Here is a 17,591-nt window from a genome sequence, read left to right on the forward strand (position 1 = left end):
GGGTAAATTTTTAAAAAACAAATTGAAGATAGCAATGAATGATAGTCACAGTTGAAACGATCTACATGTATGTTTTTATATAAGGCCAAAATATAGAATTATCAAAATTCTTTGTGTGTTTGTGGATGGGTAATGATTGAGATAGGAATGAGAATCTAAGAAATTATCTTATCTGGCCTTTTCTAGCATGGTAACAATATAAGACTTCCCCCTCCCCCCTTGACATTTATTGTTACATCACATCATTTTTGAATTATGTGGAATAATGTGTTCAATCATAACAGGGTTCTATCTAAGGATTCTTGTAGGAGAGTCCAGGGAGTCACCATTTGTGGCCGTGGCAAGTCCAACAGCGGGAAGATGAAACAAAATTGTATACAATTTATTATTGAAGTCTCCTTTTTCAAAATCATGAAAATAGAACAAGGAAATTACATCAAATTAAGCATGTTAAGATTAATTTTTTAACTTTTGCTATAACATGTATAAAATGAGGAAATTTTGGTTCAGTTGACAACATTTTATAACTTGTTGCATCTTTGGTTCATCAGTTTTTAAAATGATGGATCAAGGACTCATGGACTGGCCTTAGTGAGAACCCTGATTATTGTACATTTACAAGAAAAAACTTTTAAAAAATATCCTGATAGTCTAATTGGAAAAAAATAACCAAATCCAGCTACATGTACATTATTTGTACACATGTATATCATTTGTACACATGTACATTATTTGTACATGTGTATCTTTCTTTGTATGGAAAAAATCCTGTGGAAAAATTACGAGCTTTGTAAGTAGAAGAAAGTTCTATAAATTTGAAATGGATGAATCATTTTATTAAGAATACTCTGTAAATTTGTAACTTTTTGATAAATGTTAACTACAGTCAGGGGTACTACTTGTACAAGTAATCTTTATTTACTTGAAGAAGTAAATAAAATATACTTATACAAGTTAATTATATTGTTTGAATAATCTCCCCTTAATTTTCTAAAAAATTTACTTGTATAAGTAAATTTTTTTTACAATCCCACAAAAATTCTCAAGTTTTGGGATGTAAAATCATGGGACAGACAATTCAAAATTCTGTTAGAGCAAAGAAGTTCTAAGAATTCAAGAAAAGAAGATAGGATGACTTTTTTACTTGTATAAGTAAAAAAATCTGAATGTCTAAGGGACATAACTAGGCCAAAAAAATAATTTACTTATACAAGCAAGTAAATAAAATACACTTGTATAAGTATCCTACAAATTTACTTATATAAGTATATTATAATTACTTCTTCAAGTAAATAAAAATTACTTGTACAAGTAGTACCCCTGACTGAACTAGGGAAACAGCAAACTGACATTTTATGTATATAGAAAAGAAAAAATATCATCCAATGAAAGGCTTGCATGGCTTTATGGGTATGATCTATTTATAGCTGCTAGTCTTTAGAGTAATATTTCTTCTTCGATACTTTATTTCATTATCGTTTTCCTTAGGGAAGCGCAGAGGTAAGAGATGATTATCAGAAATTAGCATCTGGCATAGGGCAATGTATCTATATTGGCCAAGCAAAAAATATACTTTGTTACAGTTTTTCAGAGCACAATAATCTGTACTTGGATGGAAAAATCAATTTTGGGTTTAAATTTGATTTACGACACTAAAGAAATTTTGACTAAAATTTTTCAGAATTTTTATATTCCTGTTATAGAAATTTTAGCTGTTTAAAAAATTTTACTTGAATGTTTGATACATTTTTTGGAGCAATTTTTATTTATTTGAAAAATCCTTTTGATATTCTGTCTGCATAGAGCTATCTTTCATTAAGTTTGTTTGACACTTGTGGTTAACTGAAAAAATGTTATGATTTCAAATATAAGATATATTTTTCAAATATGTAATTTCAGTTTACCCCTATTCCAATAAATTATGTTTTATTACACTATCATTAATTAAGATCTCATTTTTCATTTCATCATTTTTTTATTGTTGTACAGTCATGATTGACAGTACATAAGCATTTAACTGGAACAACAAAATATTTTTCATTTGGCCTTACTCTGTAAAAGAATATTTAACCAAGACGTCTTTTGCTCTTCTAAAAATCTTTCTTGAAATACTAATCAAAATGTTTAAAATTAGACCTAGTGACTATTTATAACTAGTATTACAAGTCATTTAATGTGTGCTTTAGATTATGCATGATTAAAAAAAGCTTTGTATAAAAAAGATAATAAAATGTGACGTGGGAGATTTATGCTAATGAGTCAGCAACCCAACAAAACAAAAAAGAGAAGACTAATGTTTATATTTAGACATAAGCTTGTTGTTATTGTCTATATATATGTAAATGGATTGTTTTAAAGCATAAACTGATTATCCTTTTGTCATGTATGTAATTAGGCAAAACAAAAATATATAAAATAATGAGATGTAGAATGATTGCCAATGAGACCTCTAACCACCAGAGTCCAAATTACATAGATATGTTAGCAACTATAAATCACCATACAGTCTTCAATGACGAGCAAAACCCATACCTCATAGCAAGCTATAAAAGTCCCATTGTTTCCTGAATCCAGACAGAAATAATATTGTAGGTAGGTAAACTGATTTTATCTTTTTTAATATTTGACATAGATTAATATTATGATTATATACATGATAAAGGGGGATGTTTTGGACCCTGAATAGTCCTTAACCAAAAAATGTGTTAGGGTAGAGATCAAAGCTAGTTTATATAAAGGGATGGTAGGGAGGCATGAAACATAACATTTATTTTTTGGGGAGTTATATAATGCAGTCAAGGGGAAAAATGTATGTTTTTTTACACTCCAATAGTCTTGCACCATTTGCAGTTTTTGAACCTCCATATTTTATTTTTTGTCAGATTTGGTTTTTTAAGGGTTTCTCATAGCAAAATTTCTCATCGTTTTCAATAACTTCATAGTTTATCATTGTTGTCGATCTGTAGACATTTAAAAAATTCTGCCTATAAAATCAAATATGAGAATAGTCATATTTCATTTGTATTTAGGGTGTTAGTTTCAATTGTCCTAACATTCATTCATATCAACCAATCTGTTCCTGTTTGTCAAATTCACTGTTGTCATATAGATTGATTAATTTGTTTTAACATTGAGCGATTTGCATAAAAGATCGTTAGATATTGCGTAAATGACTTCTCCTCAGAACCAGGAAAATCATTTTTTGTACTGATTTTAAAACTGAGAATGAATTGTATTATTTGCACAGAAGTAAACTGTAAAAATTAGGAAATTTTATTGTTACCATGTTACTGGTGTTAAAAAAAATTTTGAGTCATAGAAAAAAATATACAAAATTAAATTCTAAACATGTAAAAAAAAGATAAGATACTCAGGTTTAATTTTAAATGAAAGTTTAGAATATAGTATGGTGTTATAAAAAACCTAAATTTAAAAAAAAAGCATGAAAAGATCCAGACTAGAAAATCAGTATTGGTCCATCAGCCCTACACCATGTATCTCCATCCGAATTCTGAGGAGCAATTATTGAAAAATTTGTAACCGTGGATATGTAAAATCTGGATCTGATTCCCATGGAACATAATTTCTACGTTGGAATTGGAACCAGATTTTATCTACCCACCGTTACAAACTTTTCATTAATTGCTCATAGGGATTCTGATCCATCTTTGGCTAAGGATTGGGATAACTGGTGAGAGCTCTACAAAATCAAAGATTTTGGCTTGATTAATTTCAAGATCGAGAATTTTTAACATGTCTAAGATAGTTACTCATAGTTATCATAGTTTTATGCTCATTTGTTTTAAGTTGTGAACTTTACATCATCCAACATTTTGTCATTTATGATTGAGCATTTGATACAGCAGTTTGTTGCTTAATAGTTTTACTTTGAGGCAGGCTTAACAAAATGTTGTGTGCTCATGCAGTGTGCTCATGCATAAATACACAGTTTGAAAACATTTTTAATATGTTCACTAAACAATTTTATGAGTGATAATGAAGTATTGCTTTGCTTATATTCAGGTTAAAGTAGTTGATTTGTACATTGAACATACATTTATACTGCAACTAGTTGTGTTTATTTCCTAAATATAGTAACAAAGCTATATTTTGTGCAATGTCAATTTCATCATGGATCACTTTTTCCACAATCAGGGGTTCATTTAGAATGTTTAGAGATGAAAATAAGTATGTAATTTGTGTAATAATTTAAAAGCTTTCAATTTATTAATTTAAGTTGCAGTATAAAAACAATATTATAGGTCAATGTCAGAAAAATATAAACTTTTTTGTATTCGGCACAAAACTGGGAAAGGGCTCTGTAAAACCTCGCCCTTTACCAGTTTCTCAGCCTCATACAAAAAAGTTTATATTTTTCTGACATTGACCTAATATTGTATATTTAAGTTGTCGACTTGACAATATATAGATCAAAGATAAAGGCTGTTTATGAAATGATCCTGTATTTCAGTTGGAGAAATGAATGATTATTCAAATATTTACTGTAACGTCACAGTACCCAAATTGCACCTAGTTAGCAAAACTAGCAGCGAAAATCTTACAAGTTTTATAAGGGACTAAACAATTTGTATTTTTTTATTATTTGACATTATGCACATCTTTCAAATAGGTAAATATATTTAAATATTCACAAAACATTCACAGTATATGTCAACAGATGAAGTATTCACTGGAAAAGTCAAATCTACAGAAACGTCGCCACAAAAAGTCATCTTTTAAAAATGACCAAATAAAATATGTTACGAGCACCCATTTCTTAAAAAATGAATAGTAAGCATGGACTAATGTCAAATTGTTCTAAATATTTGAAGAAATAAAACAAAACATCTGTTATACGATTTTTAAGGATGTGAATTTAAGCATGGTTGCAATTTACGTACTCCTCATTACAGAATCATGGATCGTTTAGAGGTCGGTTCAAACCCATTTTTAATATGGAGTCAAAATTAAATTGGTGGAACTATATAGTAAACATGGTAAATAAGGACACACACATCTACAAAATAAACACAAAATGGAAACTTTTGTCTGGATCATAAATAAACGTAGGTGAAAAAACTGTCAAAATAGGTGCAATTTGGGTACCCTCACGTTACATCTACATTTCTTACAATCTGTATTTCCATTTGCAATTTATGTGTTCTACATATTATACTATCTTTCAAATAGTATTTAAAGAAGTTTATGAACTATATAATGATTATACAAAATAATGAGATGTTATGCTGGCCAATGAGACTACTATCCACCAGAGACCAAGTGATGTAAATGTCAGGAAGTACAGGTCACCTTATGGCTTTCAAAAATGAGAAAACCCCATACCCATAGTGTAACAAAACGTAAAATAATTCAAATGAAAAAACCCCATACCCATAGTGTAACAAAACGTAAAATAATTCAAATGAGGAAACCCCATACCCATAGTGTAACAAAACGTAAAATAATTCAAATGAGAAAACCCCATACCCATAGTGTAACAAAACGTAAAATAATTCAAATGAGAAAACCCCATACCCATAGTGTAACAAAACGTAAAATAATTCAAATGAGAAAACCCCATACCCATAGTGTAACAAAACGTAAAATAATTCAAATGAGAAAACCCCATACCCATAGTGTAACAAAACGTAAAATAATTCAAATGAGAAAACCGCATACCCATAGTGTAACAAAACGTAAAATAATTCAAATGAGAAAACCCCATACCCATAGTGTAACAAAACGTAAAATAATTCAAATGAGAAAACCCCATACCCATAGTGTAACAAAACGTAAAATAATTCAAATGAGAAAACCAACGTCCTGATTTATGAACAAAACAGCATAAGAAAAACAAATGTGGTATACAGCAACAAGTGACAACCTCTAAATTACAGGCTCCTGACTTGGAACTGGCACATATAGAATGTGGCAGGGTTAAACATGTTTGTGGGTGTCAAGCTCTCCCTCTTAATCTGGGACAGTTGTGTAACATTACAACATAAGAACAAACTATAAAAATCAGATGACAAGGGCTTGACTCATCAGATAGATACAAATCAAGTTACAAAAACGCTAAAGACACATTGAAATATTTTATTGTCATGCTAAAATAAGCAGATCTCTACTACAATGTTAATAGCTTCATTCGCTTACTGTTGATTCATTATTTAAAGATATATTAAAGTATGATTTCACTTCCTGTTTTGGTCAAATGTCGCAAAACCAAAGGTCATTAGTAATGAGCTGAGGGAGGAAAAAGTTTAGAATTAGTGAATGTTTTGAAATTTTGATAGATTATGATCAGATATTTTGAAACATTAAATAAAGTCATAAAAATGCTTAGTTTGAAATGTTTATGATAGTTAAAACATGTATCTTTAAAAAGCTTTATGCACAATACATTGTTGAAACAGGACCCCATATAGCTTCAAAGTGAGTGGACTGTGACGCCATGAAAAAGTTGTGAAATTTCAGAACTTATACGGATTGGAATAAATAACAACAAGGTGTATAATCATATGACAAGATATCTTATTAAATGAGTATTGATATTTTATGTTACAGCCCACCAGTAGTTCAACTTTAGGTCATCATTATGTACCACCAGACAAAGGTCAGTTATATGGACATGATGGATAAAATATAAGTATTTTTAAAAGTCGTGGTCAGTTTGTGAAATCATAGTAGAAACATTCCTTACCCCAACACTCACAAGGAAACTTACAAACAAGACAGATATATATGAATTTGTGGTAGTATGTACTGTATTATTACATGTATTACTAGCAGTAGGGGAGATAAAACACTTTACATTTTCTACAGTTTGTTGAAATTTTTTCACATTTGCATATATCAGCTGATGAGAAACATATGTTAGGGTTAAGATAATTATATGATATATCAACCGCATCCTTTTAATATTATACCCCAATTGTAAAAGTGGGGCTATATCACATTTATCGTCTCTCTGTTCTTCAGAACGTTCTTATGTTGAACAAATATTTCCATCACTTTTATCAGGTACAATAGAACCGAATGACTTTATATTTGGTCAGCAGCTGGACATTGATGAGTAGTATTGTACGCACACATTTTGGAACTTGGACACCAACTTTCTATTTGCAAATACTTTTTTCTGTACTTTGAATTTTTCAATATGTTGAATCAACTTAAAAATTCTCATTGCACTTTTCTGAAGTATTACTGAAGAGAATAATTTTGAATTTTGTCAGTAGCTTAGCAGTGATGAGTTGTAACCGGTGTCTGTCTTTTGGATCTGTTGAACACCTACTTCCTGTTTTCGGATACTTTCATTTGTTTAGCATGAAAACACATGCATTCTGGCGAAGTCTTTACATGATATTGCTCTGTTGATTGAAATTTTTCATTTAATCAGATAAGATAACAACTTTTGTGTAGTAGAAACCATTTTGTTTAAATTAGACTCATGTTATTTTTTTTTAGTAAGCTGTGTCATCTGGGAAAAGGGCGAATGTCAGAAAGTGGATTTAACTGCCCTGGAGTTAGGCTGGACAATTATAGAGAAAGTGGACGATATTCCAGAAAGTTCAGACTACATACTCATAGGCTTTACATTTTCTGTCTTATTGTGTTTGGTACCGCTAGTATTCCGTCTTTATCATGTCAAAGAATTTCCTAGCTTAATGAGCCTGGAAATCATTAGTTTTTTATCCAAAGTTTGGTGCTGTTTGATGCATAATTCATGGAGGTTAGTTAATATTTTCGTATAAGATCTGACGTAGCCAAAATCATTTAATATAAGTTCTTTTCTTTCCATGTGTATTTCCTTTTTTTTCATGTTGGATATTGAAAAATTGTCACTATTTAGTTATGTTTGCACTAAAATATTGACAAAAATGCAAACAAATGATAGATGCAACACAAGATATATCAGAAAAATATTAAAATAAAGATTCCTAAATAAGTAATATCACATACTTTAGATAGCAGCATATATTGTGATTTCATATCAAAATTTATGTAGCTTGGTTGTTGATCTAACTGTCACAAGATTTTTATTAAAAGACAGAAAAACATATGGGAGAAACGATCTTGTTACAGAGTCAGAAAGTTTTCTACTCTTGTTAGTTAACATTCCCAGGATATACTGTTACTGGTAAATATCCCAAAGTCAAATAATGCAGGAAATGTTCAAAGTCAAAAACTTTCTCAAAAGGAGAAAAATTTTAACTTACTTTCAGCAGAAGGAATTTTTAAAGGCAGTGCTTTAATGCCTTTCTAGTTGCCGGGTTAATCCTTCCTTCCGCGATATCCAACTTTTCTACGTGGGGGGTCATTAGACTCCAAGTAGATCCGGAAATGTTGAATTCTCTCCTCTTCTTATTGCGATATAAAATGTTTTTTGTTTCATTTCATTTACATTGGGAAATAGAGAAACGATCATTGTGTTTTGTTAGTTTTAAAAACTTTTGATATATTAGTATTTTGCATTATAAGCAGTCAACCGATTGACAAACTAGAATTATTTGAATTCCGTGTGGAAAGAGCTCGGGTTAATTTCGAGTGTTATCTGCAATCTAGATGTTTATAAATCATTTCAGTCGTTGATATAATAATTAAAGGTCGACTGAACATGAATTATATTATACAATTTAAAGCGCATTTCTGTTTATGCACGTGAACCCGTCTAACGTTATTTTCGCAGTTATATGAAGTAGCAAATTATCGTTCCTGAATAGGTGGCGCCGTGGTAGCGGATCCTGTTCCTCTTCTTCCGGTTTCTGCACTGTGCAACTATTTCAGTTATATTTTTAATTAACGATGCCAAGTACTTGTTGTTGTGTACCTGGATGTCATTTAAGAGGAGGACATGCATTTCCAAATAACTTAAAAAGAAGGAAAAGTTGGATCAACGCCATGGCCCATACGCAGATTGGACGAGAACACGATGATATCGTGGAGTCCATCTCAATCAGCTGTTGTTTGCAAGGTACGTTTTACTGAAAAAGACTATTCATGGTAAAACTCTATTTTCTTTGTGAAATATATAGTTATATATGTAAACTCCATGCGAATAAACCAAAGTCTGTTTACAACCGCAATTATCGTTTTAGAATAAAAGGGGGTGGGTAATTCAAGACGTCATAATTTTTTGGATTACGATTCAATGTGATCTGTTTGAGATTTTTTGGTGATTGCTACAATTATAATGATTTCTTACAAGAGGTATATCATACTGAGAATTATTTTAGCAGTAATTATGCTAATGTAGTAATGACAGGAATGCATAAGCTATGCCTCATAGACTTTCTTGAAAAATATCAATGACAATGTTAACAGGAACAAAACAATGACATGCTCTCATCTATATTATAGTTATTTAGGTACAAACAATGTACGTTTGTTGCATAAGTCTCTCATTGTTTGTCCTTTGGATTTACATAACATACATTGAATCAGGCAAACATAGTTTTATCCAGATTGTAATGAATAAATCTAGTTAATATTTCGCCAGGTAGTACAAAGTATACATTGCTAATGGAAGTTTATTTAATTATAAAAAATCTAATGTTTTATAACCTTTTTCAGTGCGCAAACCCACCATACAGAGACTTAAGTCTACTGCAATTCCCAGCCTATTTTCCTGGACCAAGCAAGAGACTGAATCGTCCGCAAAAAGAAAAAATCAGGGCAGTTTCCTGTGAAAACAAAAGAACTAAACGTTATGAATATTGAAGTAGAAATCTAGAGGAAAGTTTTGATTGTAAAGTTGGTTTTCCTGAAGAAGTCATTCATACTGCAGAAAGGATTTATGACTGTCCACCACCAACTGCCGAGCTAATGTTGAGCTTCACAGATGGAATTACGCAAACACCATCAATGCCTATGTTTTCAGCAGAGAATTTTGAAATGAAGACACGTGACACAGCCATGCATTTTTATACCAGTTTAGAGTTGTATACTAAATTTTTATTTGTTTTGACCACACTTGGTCCAGCAGCACATTGTTTGAGATACATATATTTTCAAATTGATAGGGTGTCAGTTGAAAATCAGTTTTTTTATGACTTTGATGAAATTGAGGCATCATACAACCAACTTTGAACTGTCTAGATTCTAGATTGAATCTAGTGTTAAGAATATTGTGTATACATGGATTATTTTTATGTCTAAACAGTGGTGTGAGGCTAACACTTGGCCATCTAGTGGTTTAGTCAGGTATTTTTCACCATCCAACTTCAAATTAAAGTTTCCTACGACTTGGATTATTATTGACAGCACAGAATATCCCGTGATAAAACCTAAAGCTCCTAGAGCTCAGGCAACCTTTTCATCAAATAAAAACAGAAACACTGAAAATTCTTGAATGTTCGACACCTGGTGGTTTAGTCAACTATGTCTCTATGTCACATAGAGCGAATTATTGGACTTGGCAAAACATACAAAATTCTAATAAATCCTATGAATGAAACTGAAACAAAACTTTCATCTGAAATAACATTTAGTTGTTGTATGTTGTGTAATTTTAGAACTTGTATTGTGCCAAAGGATATATATATATATATCCTTTGGCACAATATACGCGATGCATAAATAAAAGTGACGCAATGAATTTTGTTCTGATATATATATATTTACAATTACATGCACATGTAAATTGTAATGCATATAAAAATAAGGAGATGTGGTATGATATTCAGTGAGTTTATCAAACTAAAGTGCATAAGAAATGGGTTTAAGCAGTTACAGGTGTTACTGTCACCGTACAATCTCCAACAATGAGAAAAACTCGTACCCTGTAAAAAATTTCAGAGATCTTACAACTAAGTTTTGTTGTCTCACCTTGACTTTGGTGAATTTTTTATATCTGTTGATGTAAATATAAAAAAGAAGATGTGGTATGATTGCCAATGAGACAACTCTCCACACATGCACAAGAGACCAAATGACACAGAAATTAACAGCTATAGGTCACAGTACGGCCTTCAACAATGAGCAAAGCCCATACCGCACAGTCAGCTATAAAAGGCCCAGAAATGACAATGTAAAACAATTCAAACAAGAAAACTAACGGCCTATTTTATGTAAAAAAAATGAACAAATATAACAAATATACAACACATAAACAAACGACAACCACTGAATTACACTTTTATAGGCTCCTGACTTGGGACAGGCACAAACATGTACATACAGAATGTGGCGGGCTTAAACATGTTAGCGGGATCCCAACCCTCCCCCTAACCTGGGACAGTGGTGTAACAGTACAATATAAGAAAGAACTATAAAAATCAGTTGAAAGAGGCTAAACTCATCAGATGGATAAATACAAATACAAGTGGACGTGGTCGGGTAGTTGTACATCCAAACAACAAAAAGACACTAAGTACAAATCTGAGAGTACTCGCAGTTACTGACAGCTAGTTCAAAGCCACTAACAACTGATAAAAAAATCTTGCATCTAAGACTAAATTATCAATCCGTAAGCTCCCTTTAGAATTTTATAAATTTTAGATTTTACATTTCTGAGTTATGGGGTTTTATTCATTAAAAAAGGGGGGATTTTCCAGTTTTTGGACAACAACTCAAAAAAGCTTTAAGCAGTTCACATGAAACTTTGGTGAATTATTTATAGCTATTGATGTAATCTCCCTATTGATTTTCATAAATTTCAAATATGACATTGAGAAGAAATTGAACTTTATTTGTTTATAGTCTGGCAACAGATTTATTAAGTATTGCACAACAGCACAGTGTATTGCACAACAGCAAGAAATCTTTAATTGAATATAAATTCAATTCATATAACCGATTTCAAGTTCATTGACTACATTTATTCAGAAACTATAATATGTCAAATATTTAATTACAATCCAAATTCAGACCTGTATCAAGCTTGAATATTGTGTCCATTTTTGCCCCAGCTGTTCAGGGTAGTACCTCTGCGGGTGTATCCAGCAGCGAATCAGTTTATTTCTTAATTAAGAACTCCTTTTCATACGACCACAAAAAAATTTTGTGGTCGTATATTGGTATGACGTTGGCGTCGTCGGCGTCGTCATCCGAAGACACATTAGTTTTCGCACTCTAACTTTAGTTTAAGTGAATGGATCTCAATGAAATTTTAAAATAAGGTTCAATACCACAAAAGGAAAGTGGGGATTGATTTTGGGGGTTATGGTACCAACAGTTAAGGAATTAGGGGCCAAAAATAAGCATTTTTGTAACTTCCAGACATAACTTGTGTGTAAGTGTATGGATCTCACAAGGTTCCATATCACAAAGGGAATGCTGGGATTGATTTTTGGGGGTAATTGCCTCCAAATTTTAGGAATTAGGGGCCAAAAAGGGGCAAAAAACAAGCATTTTTCTAGTTTCATGGCAATAACTTGTGTGTAAGTGTATGGATCTTTATGAAATTGTACTACAAGGTTCCATATCACAAAGGGAAAGCTGGGTTTGAGTTTGTGGGTAATTGCCCTAAACGTTTAGGAATTTGGGACCAAAAAGGGGCCAAAAAACAAGCATTTTTCTAGTTTCCAGACAATAACATGTGTTCAAGTGTATGGATCTCTCTGAAATTGTACTGCAAGGTACCATACCACAAAGGGAAGGCTGGGATTGAGTTTTGGGGTGATGAATCATAAGGGGGTTCAAAAAATTTGGGGGGGATTCTTTTTCCTTTTTTTTCTTTAAAATTTTCCATTTTAAATTGGTTATTTCTGATTTATATATAAAAGCAAATAATAATGATATGGTTTGAATAGGTAAATTAAATTTTTTTAAGTATCTTTGACCACTTTCATTCTGTGTCAGAAACCTATGCTGTGTCAAATATTTAATTACAATCCAAATTCAGTGCTGAATCAAGCTTGAATGTTGTGTTCATACTTGCCCCAACTGTTCAGGGTTCGACCTCTGCGGTCGTATCAAGCTGCGCCCCAGCGGAGCATTTTATTTCATTCATAAATTACTTTATGCTTGGAAATATAATTTTGCTTGGAGTTGAAAGAGTTGACATGTTGCAATGTACATTTACTCTACATAGTTCTATGGTACCAAATCAAAAGTTTATATAAAGAAAGAAGTCAAAGGTTTCCCATCATAGTTTAGTTACATACATTTTTTTTTGTACCTGAGGTCGTTGAATATAGATCATTATATAAATAAGGAGATGTGTTATGATTGCCAATGAAAAAACTAAGGATTTTCTTATCCAAGGAATAGATTTCCTTAGCCGTATTTGGCACAACTTTTTGGAATTTTGGGTCCTCAATGCTCTTCAACTTTGTACTTGTTTGGCTTTGTTACTATTTTGATCTGAACGTCACTGATGAGTCTTATGTAGACGAAACACACGTCTGGCGTATTAAATTATAATCCTGGTACCTTTGATAACTAATTTGACTCTAAACATAGATAAAAAAGGTACAAACTGGACATAATGCACTAGTTCATAAACAAGTGAGAACAATCGCCTTCATATAGTGCTCAGAATATGACATTCATAAAACTTATTCAATATCATTAGAGAACTCTAAATGTTAAATACTGAAAGCCACCTCTGATAAGTACACTGTACTATGCAAGATAATGATATAACTGGACTTAAAATACACACAACCTGTAATTAACTGCCTTTACAGCGCTTTCGTGCTTTGATTATGTATAACTTATCAATATTTATTCAAGAAATCTCAGTATGAATTAAAGGAGATGTGTTTTTTTTTTAGGAGGATATCTTATTAAAATATGTGTGTATTTTTGTAGGTTGAATCTAATCATGATGAATGGTATTATACAGAGATTCTGGCTGAGTTCTGTCTTCTTTTTCCTTCTGTCTGTGGCTGACAGAACATTTAAACAGGTAAACTAGGCTATGAAAATAATCTTTACAGGAAGTTAAAGAATTTGATTTTAAATATACTTTAGCTTCGTTCTTGTCAAACACAACATCATCTAAGGATTTCAGATAGTATAGTAGAAGAGATTCAGTTTCAGCTATAAAAACAAATTGAATTTCAGAAGCAGCTTAGTAAATTATTACTTGAAATCTTTTCATTTTGTGGTTGGTTGACAGTAATGAACTTGGCAAATGATTATCTTTGCATAAATTGAAATTTGAGCCTGGGCGACAAAGCAGTCTATATTTATAATTCACTGATTCACTGATATTTATAATTCACTGATCAAAATCCAAATAGGGGCCTCGGTGGCCGAGTGGTCTAAGTAGTTACTACTGTAATCACTAGCCAGTCAACGCTGAGGTTGTGAGTTCGAACCCCGCTCATGCAGGTGCACTCGACTCCAATCTTAATTGACTAGGATTGTCAGTTTTCCTACCGAAGGTCGGTGGTTTTCTCCGGGCACTCTGGCTTCCTCCACCAATAAAAACTGGCCGCCACGAAATAGCCCAAAAGCAGTGCTTAAAAGTGGCGTTAAAACACCAAAAATCAAATCAAATCAAAATCCAAATACCGCTATAGAAGGGGTTCTGTAAAGATGAAATGACTGTGTTGTTCCTTTACCTACTAGTGTGGAGTCCGAAATTTTTTAGCTACTGGTACTTGTCAAAAATTAGTTGCTTACTATGTGAACTTACTGTTGAAATGAAAGGCAGTTTTATAATGTCCAGTGACATATATTTTGTTCATTATCTGGATGAGAACATGTTAATGTCATATGAATATGAACTCTAAATTGTACAAGACAACAGACTGAATCAGGTTCTAGACTTTTAGTTATTTAAGGTCTCCTGTCTATCCTGTTCCGTATAACTGGAACCATAAATCAGACTTGAAGATGAATAGTCTTTGCTTTTAATCCTAAACTCTATATGATGTCTTAGATTTATTGCTTGAAATTTGTTGTAAGCTGCCTCAGCTCAAGCTGTGAGGTATGTCTTAGAAGAGAGCAGCAAATACCAATTTTAAAGTCTTAAATATGACCTGACCATGGATTGAACCCATATCTCCTGCACACAAGGCTTGTATGCTACCATGACACCACCAAGCAGTATGAGTGTATAGAGTGTGGCTGCAAAAACTCTCAATGCTGTGTATTTGTTACCAATTTTAGTGCATTCAAGGGTAAAGATAAACCACATATTTAAATGTACAATAAAGTAAAAATTTCTACAGGCTTGTATGCATGTTTTTGCATAACCACAAAATCAAATATGCATAAAATACATATTTCCTGAATCCAGGAAGAAATTGATATCCTAAAATATAAATGAATCCATATAAAATAAAAATAAATATCTTGTTCTTTTCCAGAGATTACTGTATGCAAAACATTTCTGTTACTTAACATCATCTAGGAGGGCAAAGAAATTTGATATGCCACACTTCAGGTTAAATAAAGTCCGAAATATTAAAACGTGGTTGTCTATCAGGTCTTATTTAAAGGTATGTAAAATAATATTGTAGTGAAAGATGTTATATTATTGGTGAAAAGATTGATGGATTAATTGGTAGGGATTAACCCCAAATGGTCAATATCAAAACGTGGTTGTCTGTTAGGTCTTTTTCCAAAGTGTGTTCTATGTATAATAATAAAACACAAAATTATTAGTTTATCTGATCATGAATGTCTACCAGAAAATGCAGAAATTGTAATAACTTTATAAAGGAGTAGGTCCGGTAAGGGCTGATTTTGGCCTCAAATTTCAGGTTCATCTGATAGATAGATTTTGGACACTTTTTAAACACTTAAGTGTCTACTTCAGTCGATTCAATTACTTTATGTGAAAGATTTGAACTGATTTAGTCATTTCAGTCGCTCAAATTCAAGCTTAAATATGAAAAATCTATCAAATATGCCATAATATGTACATTTTCAGATGGTTTTTGTGGAGCCTGCGACTTTTGTCGCAGAAAGCTCGACATAGGGATAGTGATGCGGCGGCGGCATCAGCTAACTTCTTAAAAGCTTTATATTTTAGAAGCTAGAAGACCTGGATGCTTCATACTTTGTATATAGATGCCTTTAATATGTTACAAAGTTTCCATCTGTCATATGTCCATTGTCCTTGACCTCATTTTCATGGTTCAGTGACTACTTGAAAAAATTTCTTTCTTATTATCAGTAATAGGATAACTATATTTAGTATGTATGTACCTTGCAAGGTCCTCATGCCCGTCAGACAATTTTCATTTGACCTCAACCTCATTTCATGGATCAGTAAGCAAGGTTAAGTTTTCGTGGTCAAGTCCATATATCAGATACTATAAGCAGTAGGTCTACTATATTTGGTATATGGAATGATTGTAAGGTGTACATGTCCAACTGGTATGTGTCATCTGACCTTGACCTCATTTTCATGGTTCAGTGGTCAAAGATAAGTTTTTGAGTTTTGGTCTTTTTTTCTAATACTATATGCAATAGGTCAACTATAAATGGTGTATGGAAATATTTTATGATGTACATGTCAGTCTCACAGGTTTTATTTGACCTTGACCTCATTTTCACGGTTCATTTCTCAGTGTTAAGTTTTTGTTTTTTGGTCTGTTTTTCTTCAACTATAAGCAATAGATCAACTATATTTGATGTATGGAAGGATTGTAAGGTGTATATGTCTGTCTTGCAGGTATCATCTGACCTTGACCTCATTTTCATGGTTCATTGGTCAATGTTAAGTTTTCATGGTTAAGTTTGTTTCTTACATACTTTAAGCTGTAGGTCAACTATATTTAATGCCTAAATTGATTGTAAGGTGTACATATCTGTCTGGCATGGTTCATCTGACCTTGACCTCATTTTCATGGTTCATTGGTCAATGTTAAGTTTTCTTGTTTAAGACTATTTCTTAGAAACAATAAGCAATAGGTCAACTATGTTTGGTTTATTGAATGATTGTAAGGTGTACATGTATTTCTCGTTTGGTTTATCTGACCTTGACCTCATTTTCTTGGATCATGTTAAGTTTATGTGTTACTTGTAGTAAAGCCTTGTATTTAGGACTATCAACATAAAATCAATGGTTAGTAAAGAAGGTGAGACATTTCAGCGTGTGCACTCTTGTTGTCAAAAATGAAAGTGGCCGCATCCGTGTTCACTCTCAATCTTTATATATGTTATGTATTATCATCAAATACAACTTACATTTAAATATTAAGAATGAACACAAATGCGACCACTTCCATTTAAGATGGAAACCTTCTAAAATATAACTCAAATGCAAAAATTGTGAAGATTTCAGTAATTTAGCATGACTAAATGATGCTAGTACCCGATATATGTGCATTATATTGTCAAAAACAGCCCATATTTATGTAGCAGAAGTATTCTACTTTCCAATAAATAGCTAAAAAGTTACATTTTAACAATTTTGTAAAACAGCTATATTTTGGGGCCAAAAAGGAGTCTTACTGGACCTTCTCCTTTGTTTAATAGATATAATAGTATATAGATTCCACCACTGCATCAAGTGTGTTACGATATTTCTCCACTCCAGACAGTTAAATTTAAATGTTTACAGCACGACGCTAGCCAAGCTTTTTAAATAATTAAAATTTAACTGTTGAGAGTGTAGAATATCAGAATACATGAGGTATAGTGGTGGAATCTGTTTCTTTAATGATTTTTATACGACCACAAAAATG

The 17,591-nt window shown here is 32.1% G+C and overlaps 1 protein-coding gene across 1 annotated transcript in view; it reads left to right on the plus strand.

Annotated features, from left to right (window-relative positions):
- The window catches only part of LOC127723468 (protein PHTF2-like), a 43,888-nt gene that overhangs the window by 15,159 nt on the left and 11,138 nt on the right, over positions 1-17,591 (plus strand). Inside the window, exons 10-13 of the mRNA XM_052230120.1 lie at positions 6,568-6,616; positions 7,468-7,732; positions 13,756-13,852; positions 15,264-15,395. Coding sequence (XP_052086080.1) covers positions 6,568-6,616; positions 7,468-7,732; positions 13,756-13,852; positions 15,264-15,395 — 543 coding nt within the window. The remainder of the gene's footprint in view (positions 1-6,567; positions 6,617-7,467; positions 7,733-13,755; positions 13,853-15,263; positions 15,396-17,591) is intronic.

This window comes from Mytilus californianus, unplaced genomic scaffold, assembly GCF_021869535.1.
Source record: "Mytilus californianus isolate M0D057914Y unplaced genomic scaffold, xbMytCali1.0.p SCAF_13, whole genome shotgun sequence".
NCBI classification, from domain to species: Eukaryota; Metazoa; Mollusca; class Bivalvia; order Mytilida; family Mytilidae; genus Mytilus; species Mytilus californianus.